This window comes from Petromyzon marinus, unplaced genomic scaffold (assembly GCF_048934315.1).
Source record: "Petromyzon marinus isolate PM22_M1 ecotype Great Lakes invasive population unplaced genomic scaffold, UKy_Petmar_22M1.pri1.0 PM_Scaffold_371, whole genome shotgun sequence".
Lineage (NCBI taxonomy): Eukaryota > Metazoa > Chordata > Hyperoartia > Petromyzontiformes > Petromyzontidae > Petromyzon > Petromyzon marinus.
In genome coordinates this window covers 62662-85000 of record NW_027423359.1, presented here as the reverse complement: position 1 = coordinate 85000, position 22339 = coordinate 62662, and the positions used below count along the sequence as shown (strand labels likewise).

Genomic DNA, 22339 nt, shown 5'->3' with positions numbered 1-22339 from the left:
GCTGAGTGATTAGCTTGTGACTGGTCACAGAAATGGCTATGTTAAAGTCAAAACATACACATCCGCAGAGGCACCCCTTGACAAAGGAATTAGCATAGAATTTAGCATTGAAATAGCTGAGTGATTAGCTTGTGACTGGTCACAGAAATGGCGATGTTAAAGTTAAAGCATACACATCCGCAGAGGCACCCCTTGACAAAGGAATTAGCATAGAATTTAGCATTGAAATAGCTGAGTGATTAGCTTGTGACTGGTCACAGAAATGGCTATGTTAAAGTCAAAGCATACACATCCACAGAGGCACCCCTTGACAAAGGAATTAGCATAGAATTTAGCATTGAAATGGCTGAGTGATTAGCGTGTGACTGGTCACAGAAATGGCTATGTTAAAGTCAAATCCTACACATCCGCAGAGGCACCCCTTGACAAAGGAATTAGCACAGAATTTAGCATTGAAATAGCTGAGTGATTAGCTTGTGACTGGTCACAGAAATGGCTATGTTAAAGTCAAAGCATACACATCCGCAGAGGTACCCCTTGACAAAGGAATTAGCATAGAACTTAGCATTGAAATAGCTGAGTGATTAGCTTGTGACTGGTCACAGAAATAGCTATGTTAAAAGTTAAAGCATACACATCCACAGAGGCACCCCTTGACAAAGGAATTAGCATAGAATTTAGCATTGAAATAGCTGAGTGATTAGCTTGTGACTGGTCACAGAAACGGCTATGTTAAAGTCAAAGCATACACATCCGCAGAGGCACCCCTTGACAAAGGAATTAGCATAGAATTTAGCATTGAAATGGCTGAGTGATTAGCTTGTGACTGGTCACAGAAATGGCTGTGTTAAAGTCAAAGCATACACATCCACAGAGGCACCTAGTACAAATCAAACAGGAGAATTTAGCATTGAAATGGCTGAGTGATTAGCTTTGTGACTGGTCACAGAAATGGCGATGTTAAAGTTAAAGCATACACATCCGCAGAGGCACCCCTTGACAAAGGAATTAGCATAGAATTTAGCATTGAAATAGCTGAGTGATTAGCTTGTGACTGGTCACAGAAATGGCTGTGTTAAAAGTTAAAGCATACACATCCACAGAGGCACCCCTTGACAAAGGAATTAGCATAGAATTTAGCATTGAAATAGCTGAGTGATTAGCTTGTGACTGGTCACAGAAATAGCTATGTTAAAAGTTAAAGCATACACATCCACAGAGGCACCCCTTGACAAAGGAATTAGCATAGAATTTAGCATTGAAATGGCTGAGTGATTAGCTTTGTGACTGGTCACAGAAATGGCTGTGTTAAAGTTAAAGCATACACATCCACAGAGGCACCCCTTGACAAAGGAATTAGCATAGAATTTAGCATTGAAATAGCTAAGTTAAAGCATACACATCCGCAGAGGCACCCCTTGACAAAGGAATTAGCATAGAATTTAGCATTGAAATAGCTGAGTGATTAGCTAGTGACTGGTCACAGAAATGGCAATGTTAAAGTTAAAGCATACACATCCGCAGAGACACCTCTTGACAAAGGAATTAGCATAGAATTTAGCATTGAAATGGCTGAGTGATTAGCTTGTGACTGGTCACAGAAATTGCTATGTTAAAGTCAAAGCATACACATCCACAGAGGCACCCCTTGACAAAGAATTAGCATAGAATTTAGCATTGAAATAGCTGAGTGATTAGCTTGTGACTGGTCACAGAAATGGCAATGTTAAAGTTAAAGCATACACATCCGCAGAGGCACCTCTTGACAAAGGAATTAGCATAGAATTTAACATTGAAATAGCTAAGTGATTAGCTTGTGACTGGTCACAGAAATGGCTATGTTAAAGTCAAAGCATACACATCCACAGAGGCACCCCTTGACAAAGAATTAGCATAGAATTTAGCATTGAAATAGCTGAGTGATTAGCTTGTGACTGGTCACAGAAATGGCAATGTTAAAGTTAAAGCATACACATCCGCAGAGGCACCTCTTGACAAAGGAATTAGCATAGAATTTAGCATTGAAATAGCTGAGTGATTAGCTTGTGACTGGTCACAGAAATGGATATGTTAAAGTCAAAGCATACACATCCGCAGAGGCACCCCTTGACAATGGAATTACCATAGAATTTAGCATTGAAATAGCTGAGTGATTAGCTTGTGACTGGTCACAGAAATGACTGTGTTAAAGTTAAAGCATACACATCCACAGAGGCACCCCTTGACAATGGAATTAGCAGAGCATTTAGCATTGAAATAGCTGAGTGATTAGCTTGTGACTGGTCACAGAGATGGCTATGTTAAAGTCAAAGCATACACATCCACAGAGGCACCCCTTGACAAAGGAATTAGCATAGAATTTAGCATTGAAATAGCTGAGTGATTAGCTTGTGACTGGTCACAGAAATGGCTGTGTTAAAGTCAAAGCATACACATCCGCAGAGGCACCCCTTGACAAAGGAATTAGCATAGAATTTAGCATTGAAATGGCTGAGTGATTAGCTTGTGACTGGTCACAGAAATGGCTGTGTTAAAGTCAAAGCATACACATCCGCAGAGGCACCCCTTGACAAAGGAATTAGCATAGAATTTAGCATTGAAATAGCTGAGTGATTAGCTTGTGACTGGTCACAGAAATGGCGATGTTAAAGTCAAAACATACACATCTGCAGAGGCACCCCTTGACAAAGGAATTAGCATAGAATGTAGCATTGAAATAGCTGAGTGATTAGCTGGTGACTGGTCACAGAAATGGCGATGTTAAAGTCAAAGCATACACATCTGCAGAGGCACCCCTTGACAAAGGAATTAGCATAGAATTTAGCATTGAAATGGCTGAGTGATTAGCTTGTGACTGGTCACAGAAATGGCTGTGTTAAAGTCAAAGCATACACATCCGCAGAGGCACCCCTTGACAAAGGAATTAGCATAGAATTTAGCATTGAAATAGCTGAGTGATTAGCTTGTGACTGGTCACAGAAATGGCGATGTTAAAGTCAAAACATACACATCTGCAGAGGCACCCCTTGACAAAGGAATTAGCATAGAATGTAGCATTGAAATAGCTGAGTGATTAGCTGGTGACTGGTCACAGAAATGGCGATGTTAAAGTCAAAGCATACACATCTGCAGAGGCACCCCTTGACAAAGGAATTAGCATAGAATTTAGCATTGAAATGGCTGAGTGATTAGCTTGTGACTGGTCACAGAAATGGCTATGTTAAAAGTTAAAGCATACACATCCACAGAGGCACCCCTTGACAAAGGAATTAGCATAGAATTTAGCATTGAAATGGCCGAGTGATTAGCTTTGTGACTGGTCACAGAAATGGCTATGTTAAAGTCAAAGCATACACATCCACAGAGGCACCCCTTGACAAAGGAATTAGCATAGAATTTAGCATTGAAATAGCTGAGTGATTAGCTTGTGACTGGTCACAGAAATGGCTATGTTAAAGTCAAAGCATACACATCCACAGAGGCACCCCTTGACAAAGAATTAGCATAGAATTTAGCATTGAAATAGCTGAGTGATTAGCTTGTGACTGGTCACAGAAATGGCTATGTTAAAGTCAAAGCATACACATCCACAGAGGCACCCCTTGACAAAGAATTAGCATAGAATTTAGCATTGAAATAGCTGAGTGATTAGCTTGTGACTGGTCACAGAAATGGCTATGTTAAAGTCAAAGCATACACATCCACAGAGGCACCCCTTGACAAAGGAATTAGCATAGAATTTAGCATTGAAATGGCTGAGTGATTAGCTTGTGACTGGTCACAGAAATGGCTGTGTTAAAGTCAAAGCATACACATCCACAGAGGCACCCCTTGACAAAGGAATTAGCATAGAATTTAGCATTGAAATAGCTGAGTGATTAGCTTTGTGACTGGTCACAGAAATGGCTATGTTAAAGTCAAAGCTTACACATCCACAGAGGCACCCCTTGACAAAGGAATTAGCATAGAATTTAGCATTGAAATGGCTGAGTGATTAGCTTGTGACTGGTCACAGAAATGGCTGTGTTAAAGTCAAAGCATACACATCCGCAGAGGCACCCCTTGACAAAGGAATTAGCATAGAAGTTAGCATTGAAATAGCTGAGTGATTAGCTTGTGACTGGTTACAGAAATGGCTATGTTAAAAGTTAAAGCATACACATCCGCAGAGGCACCCCTTGACAAAGGAATTAACATAGAATTTAGCATTGAAATAGCTGAGTGATTAGCTTGTGACTGGTCACAGAAATGGCTATGTTAAAGTCAAAGCATACACATCCACAGAGGCACCTAGTACAAATCAAACAGGAGAATTTAGCATTGAAATAGCTGAGTGATTAGCTTGTGACTGGTCACAGAAATGGCTATGTTAAAGTCAAAGCTTACACATCCACAGAGGCACCCCTTGACAAAGGAATTAGCATAGAATTTAGCATTGAAATAGCTGAGTGATTAGCTTGTGACTGGTCACAGAAATGGCTATGTTAAAGTCAAAGCTTACACATCCACAGAGGCACCCCTTGACAAAGGAATTAGCATAGAATTTAGCATTGAAATAGCTGAGTGATTAGCTTGTGACTGGTCACAGAAATGGCTATGTTAAAGTCAAAGCATACACATCCGCAGAGGCACCCCTTGACAAAGGAATTAGCATAGAATTTAGCATTGAAATAGCTGAGTGATTAGCTTGTGACTGGTCACAGAAATGGCTGTGTTAAAGTTAAAGCATACACATCCACAGAGGCACCCCTTGACCAAAGGAATTAGCATAGAATTTAGCATTGAAATAGCTGAGTGATTAGCTTGTGACTGGTCACAGAAATGGCTATGTTAAAGTCAAAGCATACACATCCACAGAGGCACCCCTTGACAAAGGAATTAGCATAGAATTTAGCATGGAAATAGCTGAGTGATTAGCTTGTGACTGGTCACAGAAATAGCTATGTTAAAAGTTAAAGCATACACATCCACAGAGGCACCCCTTGACAAAGGAATTAGCATAGAATTTAGCATTGAAATGGCTGAGTGATTAGCTTTGTGACTGGTTACAGAAATGGCTATGTTAAAGTCAAAGCATACACATCCGCAGAGGCACCCCTTGACAATGGAATTAGCATAGAATTTAGCATTGAAATAGCTGAGTGATTAGCTTGTGACTGGTCACAGAAATGGCTGTGTTAAAGTTAAAGCATACACATCCACAGAGGCACCCCTTGACAAAGGAATTAGCATATAATTTAGCATTGAAATGGCTGAGTGATTAGCTTTGTGACTGGTCACAGAAATGGCTATGTTAAAGTCAAAGCATACACATCCGCAGAGGCACCCCTTGACAAAGGAATTAGCATAGAAGTTAGCATTGAAATAGCTGAGTGATTAGCTTGTGACTGGTTACAGAAATGGCTATGTTAAAAGTTAAAGCATACACATCCGCAGAGGCACCCCTTGACAAAGGAATTAACATAGAATTTAGCATTGAAATAGCTGAGTGATTAGCTTGTGACTGGTCACAGAAATGGCTATGTTAAAAGTTAAAGCATACACATCCACAGAGGCACCCCTTGACAAAGGAATTAGCATAGAATTTAGCATTGAAATAGCTGAGTGATTAGCTTGTAACTGGTCACAGAAATGGCTGTGTTAAAGTTAAAGCATACACATCCACAGAGGCACCCCTTGACAAAGGAATTAGCATAGAATTTAGCATTGAAATAGCTGAGTGATTAGCTTGTGACTGGTCACAGAAATAGTTATGTTAAAAGTTAAAGCATACACATCCACAGAGGCACCCCTTGACAAAGGAATTAGCATAGAATTTAGCATTGAAATAGCTAAGTTAAAGCATACACATCCGCAGAGGCACCCCTTGACAATGGAATTAGCATAGAATTTAGCATTGAAATAGCTGAGTGATTAGCTTGTGACTGGTCACAGAAATGGCTGTGTTAAAGTCAAAGCATACACATCCGCAGAGGTACCCCTTGACAAAGAATTAGCATAGAATTTAGCATTGAAATGGCTGAGTGATTAGCTTGTGACTGGTCACAGAAATGGCTATGTTAAAGTCAAAGCATACACATCCACAGAGGCACCCCTTGACAAAGGAATTAGCATAGAATTTAGCATTGAAATGGCTGAGTGATTAGCTTGTGACTGGTCACAGAAATGGCTATGTTAAAGTCAAAACATACACATCCGCAGAGGCACCCATATAATTTATCATTGGAATAGCTGAGTGATTAGCTTGTGACTGGTCACAGAAATGGCTATGTTAAAGTCAAAGCATACACATCCACAGAGGCACCCCTTGACAATGGAATTTGCATAGAATTTAGCATTGAAATAGCTGAGTGATTAGCTTGTGACTGGTCACAGAAATGGCGATGTTAAAGTCAAAGCATACACATCCACAGAGGCACCCCTTGACAAAGAATTAGCATAGAATTTAGCATTGAAATGGCTGAGTGATTAGCTTGTGACTGGTCACAGAAATGGCTATGTTAAAGTCAAAGCATACACATCCGCAGAAGCACCCCTTGACAAAGGAATTAGCATAGAAGTTAGCATTGAAATAGCTGAGTGATTAGCTTGTGACTGGTCACAGAAATGGCGATGTTAAAGTCAAAGCATACACATCCGCAGAGGCACCCCTTGACAATGGAATTAGCATAGAATTTAGCATTGAAATAGCTGAGTGATTAGCTTGTGACTGGTCACAGAAATGGCTATGTTAAAGTCAAAGTATACACATCTGCAGAGGCACCCCTTGACAATGGAATTAGCATAGAATTTAGCATTGAAATGGCTGAGTGATTAGCTTGTGACTGGTCACAGAAATGGCTGTGTTAAAGTCAAAGCATACACATCCACAGAGGCACCCCTTGACAATGGAATTAGCATAGAATTTAGCATTGAAATAGCTGAGTGATTAGCTTGTGACTGGTCACAGAAATGGCTGTATTAAAGTCAAAGCATACACATCTGCAGAGGCACCCCTTGACAAAGGAATTAGCATAGAATTTAGCATTGAAATAGCTAAGTTAAAGCATACACATCCGCAGAGGCACCCCTTGACAAAGGAATTAGCATAGAATTTAGCATTGAAATAGCTGAGTGATTAGCTTGTGACTGGTCACAGAAATGGCTATGTTAAAGTCAAAGCATACACATCCACAGAGGCACCCCTTGACAAAGAATTAGCATAGAATTTAGCTTTGAAATAGCTGAGTGATTAGCTTGTGACTGGTCACAGAAATGGCGATGTTAAAGTTAAAGCATACACATCCGCAGAGGCACCCCTTGACAAAGAATTAGCATAGAATTTAGCATTGAAATAGCTAAGTTAAAGCATACACATCCGCAGAGGCACCCCTTGACAAAGAATTAGCATAGAATTTAGCATTGAAATGGCTGAGTGATTAACTTGTGACTGGTCACAGAAATGGCTGTGTTAAAGTTAAAGCATACACATCCACAGAGGCACCCCTTGACAAAGGAATTAGCATAGAATTTAGCATTGAAATGGCTGAGTGATTAGCGTGTGACTGGTCACAGAAATGGCTGTGTTAAAGTCAAATCCTACACATCCGCAGAGGCACCCCTTGACAAAGGAATTAGCATAGAATTTAGCATTGAAATAGCTGAGTGATTAGCTTGTGACTGGTCACAGAAATGGCTGTGTTAAAGTCAAAGTATACACATCTGCAGAGGCACCCCTTGACAATGGAATTAGCATAGAATTTAGCATTGAAATAGCTGAGTGATTAGCTTGTGACTGGTCACAGAAATGGCTATGTTAAAGTCAAAGTATACCCATCCGCAGAGGCACCCCTTGACAAAGGAATTAGCATAGAATTTAGCATTGAAATAGCTGAGTGATTAGCTTGTGACTGGTCACAGAAGTAGCTATGTTAAAAGTTAAAGCATACACATCCACAGAGGCACCCCTTGACAAAGGAATTAGCATAGAATTTAGCATTGAAATGGCTGAGTGATTAGCTTATGACTGGTCACAGAAATGGCTATGTTAAAGTCAAAGCATACACATCCACAGAGGCACCCCTTGACAAAGAATTAGCATAGAATTTAGCATTGAAATAGCTGAGTGATTAGCTTGTGACTGGTCACAGAAATGGCGATGTTAAAGTTAAAGCATACACATCCGCAGAGGCACCTCTTGACAAAGGAATTAGCATAGAATTTAACATTGAAATAGCTAAGTGATTAGCTTGTGACTGGTCACAGAAATGGCTATGTTAAAGTCAAAGCATACACATCCGCAGAGGCACCCCTTGACAAAGAAATTAGCATAGAATTTAGCATTGAAATAGCTGAGTGATTAGCTTGTGACTGGTCACAGAAATAGTTATGTTAAAAGTTAAAGCATACACATCCACAGAGGCACCCCTTGACAATGGAATTAGCATAGAATTTAGCATTGAAATAGCTGAGTGATTAGGTGGTGACTGGTCACAGAAATGGTTATGTTAAAGTTAAAGCATACACATTCACAGAGGCACCCCTTGACAAAGGAATTAGCATAGAATTTAGCATTGAAATGGCTGAGTGATTAGCTTGTGACTGGTCACAGAAATGGCTATGTTAAAGTCAAAGCATACACATCCACAGAGGCACCCCTTGACAAAGAATTAGCATAGAATTTAGCATTGAAATAGCTGAGTGATTAGCTTGTGACTGGTCACAGAAATGGCTGTGTTAAAGTCAAAGCATACACATCCACAGAGGCACCCCTTGACAAAGAATTAGCATAGAATTTAGCATTGAAATAGCTGAGTGCTTAGCTTGTGACTGGTCACAGAAATGGCTATGTTAAAAGTTAAAGCATACACATCCACAGAGGCACCCCTTGACAAAGGAATTAGCATAGAATTTAGCATTGAAATAGCTGAGTGATTAGCTTGAGACTGGTCACAGAAATGGCTATGTTAAAGTCAAAGCATACACATCCGCAGAGGCACCCCTTGACAAAGGAATTAGCATAGAATTTAGCATTGAAATAGCTGAGTGATTAGCTTGTGACTGGTCACAGAAATGGCTGTGTTAAAGTCAAAGCATACACATCCACAGAGGCACCCCTTGACAAAGGAATTAGCATAGAATTTAGCATTGAAATGGCTGAGTGATTAGCTTGTGACTGGTCACAGAAATGGCTATGTTAAAGTCAAAGCATACACATCCGCAGAGGCACCCCTTGACAAAGGAATTAGCATAGAATTTAGCATTGAAATAGCTGAGTGATTAGCTTGTGACTGGTCACAGAAATGGCTGTGTTAAAGTCAAAGCATACACATTCACAGAGGCACCCCTTGACAAAGGAATTAGCATAGAATTTAGCATTGAAATAGCTGAGTGATTAGCTTGTAACTGCTCACAGAAATAGCTATGTTAAAGTCGTGTCCTACCCAGACAGTCTCGCCCCCTTCACCCTGATGAAGGCCGCTTGTGTTGTGGCCGAAACGTCGTGTTAGAATATTATTATTATTGTGTTATTTTATTTTATCAATTTCATTATTTTATTCTCATTCTACGTGACGGTGGTGGTGGTGGTGACTTTGCCGAAAGAACCAACGAAGATGGCACCCTGTCATTACGTTTGCGAAGAGACCCACCCCCCGGGGTTGATGGGAATGTGGAATTCTCGCCAATCACTCAATTTCGCAGTGGTAGAGACACGGTGGGAGAGAGAGAGAGAGACACACGGTGGGAGAGAGAGAGACACGGTGTGAGAGAGAGACACGGGGAGAAAGAGACACGGGGAGAGAGAGACATGGTGAGAGAGAGAGACACGGGGAGAGAGATATGAGGAGAGAGAGACGGGGAGAGAGAGACACGGGGAGAGAGAGACACGGTGGGAGAGAGAGACATGGTGAGAGAGAGAGACACGGGGAGAGAGATATGAGGAGAGAGAGACGGGGAGAGAGAGACACGGGGAGAGAGAGACACGGTGGGAGAGAGAGAAACATGGTGGGAGAGAGACACGGGGAGAGAGAGACACGGGGAGAGAGAGATATGGGGAAAGAGAGAGACACGGGGAGAGAGAGAGACACGGTGGGAGAGAGATACGGGAAGAAAGAGACACGGGGAGAGAGAGACACGGGGAGAGAGACGGAGAGAGAGAGACACGGGGAGAGAGAGACACGGAGAGAGAGACATGGGGAGAGAGAGAGACGGGGAGAGAGAGACACGGGGAGAGAGAGACACGGGGAGAGAGAGACACGGGGAGAGAGAGACACGGGGAGAGAGAGACACGGTGGGAGAGAGAGAGACATGGGGAGAGAGAGACACGGGGAGAGAGAGACACGGTGTGAGAGAGAGAGACACGGGGAGAGAGAGACACGGGGAGAGAGAGACACGGGGAGAGAGACACGGGGAGAGAGAGACACGGGGAGAGAGAGACACGGTGGGAGAGAGAGAGACACGGGGAGAGAGAGACACGGTGTGAGAGAGAGACACGGGGAGAGAGAGACACGGTGTGAGAGAGAGAGAGACACGGTGGGAGAGAGATACGGGGAGAGAGAGACACGGGGAGAGAGAGACACGGGGAGAGAGACACGGGGAGAGAGAGACACGGTGGGAGAGAGAGAGAGACAGGGAGAGAGAGACACGGTGTGAGAGAGAGAGAGACACGGTGGGAGAGAGATACGGGAAGAAAGAGACACGGAGAGAGAGAGACACGGAGAGAGAGAGACATGGGGAGAGAGAGAGACATGGGGAGAGAGAGACACGGGGAGAGAGAGACACGGGGAGAGAGAGACACGGGGAGAGAGAGACACGGGGAGAGAGAGACACGGGGAGAGAGAGACACGGAGAGAGAGAGACACACGGGGAGAGAGAGACACGGGGAGAGAGAGACACGGGGAGAGAGAGACACGGGGAGAGAGACACGGGGAGAGAGAGACACGGGGAGAGAGAGACACGGTGGGAGAGAGAGAGACACGGGGAGAGAGAGACACGGTGTGAGAGAGAGACACGGGGAGAGAGAGATACGGGAAGAAAGAGACACGGAGAGAGAGAGACAGGGAGAGAGAGAGACACGGGGAGAGAGAGACACGGGGAGAGAGAGACACGGGGAGAGAGAGACACATGGGGAGAGAGAGACACGGGGAGAGAGAGACACTGGGAGAGAGATACGGGAAGAAAGAGACACGGAGAGAGAGAGACACGGAGAGAGAGAGACATGGGGAGAGAGAGAGACATGGGGAGAGAGAGACACGGGGAGAGAGAGACACGGGGAGAGAGAGACACGGGGAGAGAGAGACACGGGGAGAGAGGGACACGGGGAGAGAGAGACACATGGGGAGAGAGAGACACGGGGAGAGAGAGACACTGGGAGAGAGACACGGGGAGAGAGAGACACGGAGATAGAGAGAGACATGGGGAGAGAGAGAGACATGGGGAGAGAGAGAGACACGGAGAGAGAGAGAGACATGGGGAGAGAGAGAGACACGGAGAGAGAGAGAGAGACACGGGGAGAGAGAGAGACACGGGGAGAGAGAGAGACACGGGGAGAGAGAGACACGGGGAGAGAGAGAGACACAGGGAGAGAGAGACACGGGGAGAGAGAGATACACGGGGAGAGAGAGAGACACGGGGAGAAAGAGAGACACGGGGAGAGAGAGAGACACGGGGAGAGAGAGACATGGGGAGAGAGAGACACGGTGAGAGAGAGAGACACGGGGAGAGAGAGAGACACGGGGAGAGAGAGACACGGGGAGAGAGAGACACGGGGAGAGAGAGAGACACGGGGAGAGAGAGAGACACGGGGAGAGAGAGACACGGGGAGAGAGAGACACGGGGAGAGAGAGACACGGGGAGAGAGAGAGACACGGAGAGAGAGAGACACGGGGGGAGAGAGACACGGGGAGAGAGAGAGACACGGGGAGAGAGAGACACAGGGAGAGACAGACACGGGGAGAGAGAGAGACACGGGGAGAGAGAGACACGGGGAGAGAGAGAGAGACACAGGGAGAGAGAGACACGGGGAGAGAGAGAGACACGGGGAGAGAGAGAGACACGGGGAGAGAGAGACACAGGGAGAGACAGACACGGGGAGAGAGAGAGACACGGGGAGAGAGAGACACGGTGGGAGAGAGAGAGACACGGTGGGAGAGAGACACGGAGAGAGAGACACAGAGAGAGAGATATGGGGAGAGAGAGAGACACGGGGAGAGAGAGACACGGGGAGAGAGAGATATGGGGAGAGAGAGACACGGAGAGAGAGAGACACGGGGGGAGAGAGACATGGGGAGAGAGAGACACGGAGAGAGAGAGACATGGGGAGAGAGAGAGACATGGGGAGAGAGAGACACGGGGAGAGAGAGACATGGGGGTAGAGAGACACGGAGAGAGAGAGACACGGGGGGAGAGAGACACGGGGAGAGAGAGAGACACGGGGAGAGAGAGACACACGGGGAGATAGAGACGCGGGGAGAGAGACACGGGGAGAGAGACACACGGGGAGAGAGAGACACGGGGAGAGAGAGACACGGGGAGAGAGAGACACGGGGAGAGAGAGACACGGGGAGAGAGACACACGGGGAGAGAGAGACACGGGGAGAGAGAGACACGGGGAGAGAGAGACACGGGGAGAGAGAGACACGGGGAGAGAGACACACGGGGAGAGAGAGACACGGGGAGAGAGAGACACGGGGAGAGAGAGAGAGAGACACGGGGAGAGAGAGACACGGGGAGAGAGAGACACGGGGAGAGAGAGACACGGGGAGAGAGAGACACGGGGAGAGAGAGACTCACTGAGTCAGTGAGTCCTCAGTCAGTCACAATCATTATCATCATCATCATCGTTATCATCATCATCATCATTACTATCGTCATCATCATCATCGTCGTCATCATCATCATCGTTGCTGTCATCGTCGTCATCATCATCATCGTTGCTGTCATCGTCATCGTCATCATCGTCATCATCGTCATCATCATCATCATCGTCATCATCATCATCATCGTCATCATCATCATCGTTGCTATCGTCATCATCATCGTCATTGTCGTCGTCATCATCATGATCGTGATCAGCGTCGTTTCGTCAATTGGATGCAGGCTCCCTCAAGTTTTGGGGACGTCTCCGGTCGCCGCTGCTGGCACGGTCACGGCGGAGGAGGTGGTGGAGGAGGAGGTGGTGGAGGTGGAGGAGGTGGAGGAGGTGGAGGTGGTGGAGGAGGTGGTGGAGGTGGTGGAGGAGGTGGAGAAGGTGGAGAAGGTGGAGAAGGTGGAGGAGGTGGAGGAGGAGTCACGGAGCAGAAATCCCTTCTACAATGATACTGACGGTACGTCGCACTGTACACACTGTAACGCGGGCCCGCGCACTGTACGCTGTGCCCGCACTGTACACGGACCCGCACTGTACACGGACGCCCACTGTACGCGGGCTCACTGTACCTGTGATCACACTGTACACGCAATCAAGAGTGTTGGCAAAAATCACACTGTACACGAGGACACACACTGTACCATAGACTCAACACTGCACCATAGACTCAACACTGCCCATAGACTCAACACTGCCCATAGAGTCAGCACTGCACCATAGACTCAACACTGCACCATAGACTCAACACTGCACCGTAGACTCAACACTGCACCATAGACTCAACACTGCACCATAGACTCAACACTGCACCATAGACTCAACACTGCACCGTAGACTCAACACTGCACCATAGACTCAACACTGCACCATAGACTCAACACTGCACCGTAGACTCAGCACTGCACCATAGACTCAACACTGCACCATTGACTCAGCACTGCACCGTAGACTCAGCACTGCACCAGAGACTCAACACTGCCCATAGACTCAGTACTGCCCATAGACTCAACACTGCACCATAGACTCAACACTGCACCATAGACTCAACACTGCCACCATAGACTCAACACTGCACCATAGACTCAACACTGCACCATAGACTCAGCACTGCACCATAGACTCAGCACTGCACCATAGACTCAACACTGCCCATAGACTCAGCACTGCACCATAGACTCAGCACTGCACCATAGACTCAACACTGCCCATAGACTCAACACTGCCCATAGACTCAACACTGCCCATAGACTCAACACTGCACCATAGACTCAACACTGCCACCATAGACTCAACACTGCACCATAGACTCAGCACTGCCCATAGACTCAACACTGCACCATAGACTCAACACTGCACCATAGACTCAACACAACCCCATAGACTCAACACTGCCCATAGACTCAACACTGCCCATAGACTCAACACTGCACCATAGACTCAACACTGCCACCATAGACTCAACACTGCACCATAGACTCAGCACTGCCCATAGACTCAACACTGCACCATAGACTCAACACTGCACCATAGACTCAACACAACCCCATAGACTCAACACTGCACCATAGCCTCAACACTGCACCATAGCCTCAACACTGCACCATAGACTCAACACTGCACCATAGACTCAACACTGCACCATAGACTCAACACTGCACCATAGACTCAACACTGCACCATAGACTCAGCATTGCCCATAGACTCAACACTGCCCATAGACTCAACACTGCACCATAGACTCAACACTGCACCATAGACTCAACACTGCCCATAGACTCAACACTGCCCATAGACTCAACACTGTACCTTAGACTCAACACTGTACCATAGACTCAACACTGTACCATAGACTCAACACTGCACCATAGACTCAACACTTTACCATAGACTCACCACTGCACCATAGACTCAACACTGCACCATAGACTCAACACTGCACCATAGACTCAACACTGCCACCATAGACTCAGCACTGCACCATAGACTCAACACTGTACCATAGACTCAACACTGCACCATAGACTCAACACTGCACCATAGACCCAACACTGCACCATAAACTCAACACTGCACCATAGACTCAACACTGTACCATAGACTCAACACTGCACCATAGACTCAGCACTGTACCATAGACTCAACACTGTACCATAGACTCAGCACTGCCCATAGACTCAGCACTGCACCATAGACTCAACACTGCCCATAGACTCACCACTGCACCATAGACTCAACACTGCCTATATACTCAACACTGCCCATAGACTCAACGCTTCACCATAGACTCAAGGCTGCACCATAGACTCAACACTGCACCATAGACTCAACACTGCACCATAGACTCAACACTACCCATAGACTCAACACTACACCATAGACTCAACACTGCCCATAGACTCAAGGCTGCACCATAGACTCAACACTGCACCATAGACTCAACACTGCACCATAGACTCAACACTACCCATAGACTCAACACTGCACCATAGACTCAACGCTTCACCATAGACTCAAGGCTGCACCATAGACTCAACACTGCACCATAGACTCAACACTGCCCATAGACTCAACACTGCACCATAGACTCAACACTGCACCATAGACTCAACACTGCACCATAGACTCAACACTGCCCATAGACTCAACACTGCACCATAGACTCAACACTGCACCATAGACTCAACACTGCACCATAGACTCAGCACTCCATAGACTCAGCACTCCATAGACTCAACACTACCCATAGACTCAACACTGCACCATAGACTCAACGCTTCACCATAGACTCAAGGCTGCACCATAGACTCAACACTGCACCATAGACTCAACACTGCACCATAGACTCAACACTGCACCATAGACTCAACACTGCACCATAGACTCAGCACTGCCCATAGACTCAACACTGCACCATAGACTCAACACTGCACCATAGACTCAGCACTGCACCATAGACTCAACACTGCACCATAGACTCTCCACTGCACTATAGACTCAACACTGAACCATAGACTCAACACTGCACCATAGACTCAACACTGCACCATAGACTCAACACTGCACCATAGACTCAGCACTGCCCATAGACTCAACACTGCACCATAGACTCAACACTGCACCATAGACTCAGCACTGCACCATAGACTCAACACTGCACCATAGACTCACCACTGCACTATAGACTCAACACTGAACCATAGACTCAACACTACCTATAGACGCAGCACTGCACCATAGACTCAACACTGCACCATAGACACAACACTGCACCATAGACTCAGCACTGCCCATAGACTCAACACTGCACCATAGACTCAACACTGCACCATAGACTCAGCACTGCACCATAGACTCAACACTGCACTATAGACTCAACACTGCACTATAGACTCAACACTGCACCATAGACTCAACACTACCCATAGACTCAACATTACCCATAGACACAACACTGCACCATAGACTCAGCACTACCACCATAGACTCAACACTGCCACCATAGACTCAACACTGCACCATAGACTCAACACTGCCCATAGACTCAACACTGCACCATAGACTCAACACTGCACCATAGACTCAACACTGCCCATATACTCAACACTACCCATAGACTCAACATTACCCATAGACTCAACACTGCCACCCATAGACTCAACACTGCACCATAGACTCAACACTGCCACCATAGACTCAACACTGCCACCATAGACTCAACCCTGCCACCATAGACTCAACACTGCCCATAGACTCAACACTGCCACTGTAGACTCAACACTGCCACCCATAGACTCAACACTGCACCATAGACTCAACACTGCCACCATAGACTCAACACTGCCACCATAGACTCAACACTGCCCATAGACTCAACACTGCACCATAGACTCAACACTGCACCATAGACTCAACACTGCACCATAGACTCAACACTGCCCATAGACTCAACACTGCACCATAGACTCAACACTGCCACCATAGACTCAACACTGCACCATAGACTCAACACTGCACCATAGACTCAACACTGCCCATAGACTCAACACTGCACCATAGACTCAACACTGCCCATAGACTCAACACTGCCACCATAGACTCAGCAGCACTGCCCATAGACTCAACACTGCACCATAGACTCAACACTGCACCATAGACTCAACACTGCACCATAGACTCAACACTGCACCATAGACTCAACACTGCCACCCATAGACTCAACACTGCACCATTGACTCAACACTGCACCATAGACTCAACACTGCACCATAGACTCAACACTGCCACCCATAGACTCAACACTGCACCATAGACTCAACACTGCCACCGTAGACTCAACACTGCACCATAGACTCAACACTGCACCATAGACTCAACACTGCACCATTGACTCAACACTGCCACCATAGACTCAACACTGCACCATAGACTCAGCACTGCCCATAGACTCAACACTGCACCATAGACTCAACACTGCACCATAGACTCAACATTGCCACCATAGACTCAACACTGCCCAGAGACTCAACACTGCACCATAGACTCAACACTGCACCATAGACTCAACACTGCCCAGAGACTCAACACTGCACCATAGACTCAACACTGCCCAGAGACTCAACACTGCACCATAGACTCAAAACTGCACCATAGACTCAACACTGCACCATAGACTCAACACTGCCACCATAGACTCAACACTGCCCATAGACTCAACACTGCACCATAGACTCAACACTGCCCATAGACTCAACACTGCACCATAGACTCAACACTGCACCATAGACTCAACACTGCACCATAGACACAACACTGCACCATAGACTCAGCACTGCCCATAGACTCAACACTGCACCATAGACTGAACACTGCACCATAGACTCAGCACTGTACCATAGACTCAGCACTGTACCATAGACTCAGCGCTGTACCATAGACTCAGCACTGCACCATAGACTCAACACTGTACCATAGACTGAACACTGCACCATAGACTCAGCACTGTACCATAGACTCAACACTGCACCATAGACTCAGCACTCCATAGACTCAGCACTCCATAGACTCAACACTGCACCATAGACTCAACACTGCACCATAGACTCAACACTGCACCATAGACTCAACACTGCACCATAGACTCAGCACTGCCCATAGACTCAACACTGCACCATAGACTCAACACTGCACCATAGACTCAGCACTGCACCATAGACTCAACACTGCACCATAGACTCACCACTGCACTATAGACTCAACACTGAACCATAGACTCAACACTACCCATAGACGCAGCACTGCACCATAGACTCAACACTGCACCATAGACACAACACTGCACCATAGACTCAGCACTGCCCATAGACTCAACACTGCACCATAGACTCAACACTGCACCATAGACTCAGCACTGCACCATAGACTCAACACTGCACTATAGACTCAACACTGCACTATAGACTCAACACTGCACCATAGACTCAACACTACCCATAGACTCAACATTACCCATAGACACAACACTGCACCATAGACTCAGCACTACCACCATAGACTCAACACTGCCACCATAGACTCAACACTGCACCATAGACTCAACACTGCCCATAGACTCAACACTGCACCATAGACTCAACACTGCACCATAGACTCAACACTGCCCATATACTCAACACTACCCATAGACTCAACATTACCCATAGACTCAACACTGCCACCCATAGACTCAACACTGCACCATAGACTCAACACTGCCACCATAGACTCAACACTGCCCATAGACTCAACACTGCCACCGTAGACTCAACACTGCCACCCATAGACTCAACACTGCACCATAGACTCAACACTGCCACCATAGACTCAACACTGCCACCATAGACTCAACACTGCCCATAGACTCAACACTGCACCATAGACTCAACACTGCACCATAGACTCAACACTGCACCATAGACTCAACACTGCCCATAGACTCAACACTGCACCATAGACTCAACACTGCCACCATAGACTCAACACTGCACCATAGACTCAACACTGCACCATAGACTCAACACTGCCCATAGACTCAACACTGCACCATAGACTCAACACTGCCCATAGACTCAACACTGCCACCATCGACTCAGCAGCACTGCCCATAGACTCAACACTGCACCATAGACTCAACACTGCACCATAGACTCAACACTGCACCATAGACTCAACACAACCCCATAGACTCAACACTGCACCATAGCCTCAACACTGCACCATAGCCTCAACACTGCACCATAGACTCAACACTGCACCATAGACTCAACACTGCACCATAGACTCAACACTGCACCATAGACTCAACACTGCACCATAGACTCAGCACTGCCCATAGACTCAACACTGCCCATAGACTCAACACTGCACCATAGACTCAACACTGCACCATAGACTCAACACTGCCCATAGACTCAACACTGCCCATAGACTCAACACTGTACCTTAGACTCAACACTGTACCATAGACTCAACACTGTACCATAGACTCAACACTGCACCATAGACTCAACACTTTACCATAGACTCACCACTGCACCATAGACTCAACACTGCACCATAGACTCAACACTGCACCATAGACTCAACACTGCCACCATAGACTCAGCACTGCACCATAGACTCAACACTGTACCATAGACTCAACACTGCACCATAGACTCAACACTGCACCATAGACCCAACACTGCACCATAAACTCAACACTGCACCATAGACTCAACACTGTACCATAGACTCAACACTGCACCATAGACTCAGCACTGTACCATAGACTCAACACTGTACCATAGACTCAGCACTGCCCATAGACTCAGCACTGCACCATAGACTCAACACTGTACCATAGACTCAACACTGCCCATAGACTCACCACTGCACCATAGACTCAACACTGCCTATATACTCAACACTGCCCATAGACTCAACGCTTCACCATAGACTCAAGGCTGCACCATAGACTCAACACTGCACCATAGACTCAACACTGCACCATAGACTCAACACTACCCATAGACTCAACACTACACCATAGACTCAACACTGCCCATAGACTCAAGGCTGCACCATAGACTCAACACTGCACCATAGACTCAACACTGCACCATAGACTCAACACTACCCATAGACTCAACACTGCACCATAGACTCAACGCTTCACCATAGACTCAAGGCTGCACCATAGACTCAACACTGCACCATAGACTCAACACTGCCCATAGACTCAACACTGCACCATAGACTCAACACTGCACCATAGACTCAACACTGCACCATAGACTCAACACTGCCCATAGACTCAACACTGCACCATAGACTCAACACTGCACCATAGACTCAACACTGCACCATAGACACAACACTGCACCATAGACTCAACACTGCCCGTATACTCAACACTACCCATAGACTCAACATTACCCATAGACTCAGCACTGCCACCATAGACTCAGCACTGCACCATAGACTCAACACTGCCACCATAGACTCAACACTGCCCATAGACTCAACACTGCACCATAGACTCAACACTGCACCATAGACTCAACACTGCACCATAGACTCAACACTGCCCATAGACTCAGCACTGCCACCATAGACTCAACACTGCACCATAGACTCAGCACTGCCCATAGACTCAACACTGCACCATAGACTCAACACTGCACCATAGACTCAACACTGCACCATAGACTCAACACTGCCACCATAGACTCAACACTGCACCATAGACTCAACACTGCCACCGTAGACTCAACACTGCACCATAGACTCAACACTGCACCATAGACTCAACACTGCACCATTGACTCAACACTGCCACCATAGACTCAACACTGCACCATAGACTCAGCACTGCCCATAGACTCAACACTGCACCATAGACTCAACACTGCACCATAGACTCAACATTGCCACCATAGACTCAACACTGCACCATAGACTCAACACTGCCCATAGACTCAACACTGCACCATAGACTCAACACTGCACCATAGACTCAGCACTGCCCATAGACTCAACACTGCCCATAGACTCAACACTGCCACCATAGACTCAGCACTGCACCATAGACTCAACACTGCCACCATAGACTCAACACTGCACCATAGACTCAGCACTGCCCATAGACTCAACACTGCCCATAGACTCAACACTGCCACCATAGACTCAGCACTGCACCATAGACTCAACACTGCCACCATAGACTCAACACTGCCACCATAGACTCAGCACTGCCACCATAGACTCAACACTGCCACCATAGACTCAACACTGCCACCATAGACTCAACACTGCCACCATAGACTCAACACTGCACCATAGACTCAACACTGCACCATAGACTCAACACTGCACCATAGACTCAACACTGCACCATAGACTCAACACTGCACCATAGACTCAACACTGCCCATAGACTCAACACTGCACCATAGACTCAGCACTGCCACCATAGACTCAACACTGCCACCATAGACTCAACACTGCACCATAGATTCAACACTGCCACCGTAGACTCAACACTGCACCATAGACTCAACACTGCACCATAGACTCAACACTGCACCATAGACTCAACACTGCCACCATAGACTCAACACTGCACCATAGACTCAACACTGCACCATAGACTCAACACTGCACCATAGACTCAACACTGCACCATAGACTCAACACTGCCACCATAGACTCAACACTGCCACCATAGACTCAACACTGCCACCGTAGACTCAACACTGCCCATAGACTCAACACTGCACCATAGACTCAGCACTGCCCATAGACTCAACACTGCCCATAGACTCAACACTGCACAATAGACTCAACACTGCACCATAGACTCAACACTGCACCATAGACTCAACACTGCCACCATAGACTCAATACTGCACCATAGACTCAACACTGCCACCGTAGACTCAACACTGCCACCATAGACTCAACACTGCACCATAGACTCAACACTGCCACCATAGACTCAACACTGCCACCATAGACTCAACACTGCACCATAGACTCAACACTGCCCCATAGACTCAACACTGCACCATAGACTCAACACTGCACCATAGACTCAACACTGCCACCGTAGACTCAACACTGCCACCATAGACTCAACACTGCCACCATAGACTCAACACTGCCCATAGACTCAACACTGCACCGTAGACTCAACACTGCCACCCATAGACTCAACACTGCCACCATAGACTCAACACTGCCCATAGACTCAACATTGCACCATAGACTCAACACTGCACCATAGACTCAACACTGCCACCGTAGACTCAACACTGCCACCATAGACTCAACACTGCCACCATAGACTCAACACTGCACCATAGACTCAACACTGCACCATAGACTCAACACTACACCATAGACTCAACACTGCACCATAGACTCAACACTGCACCATAGACTCAACACTACACCATAGACTCAACACTGCCACCA

At 46.6% G+C, this 22339-nt stretch overlaps 1 protein-coding gene across 1 annotated transcript in view; it reads left to right on the top strand.

The window, feature by feature from the left end:
- LOC142923264 (uncharacterized) overlaps positions 1-22339 on the top strand; it is a 53425-nt gene that overhangs the window by 13368 nt on the left and 17718 nt on the right. Inside the window, exon 6 of the mRNA XM_076064293.1 lies at positions 13078-13304. Coding sequence (XP_075920408.1) covers positions 13078-13304 — 227 coding nt within the window. The remainder of the gene's footprint in view (positions 1-13077; positions 13305-22339) is intronic.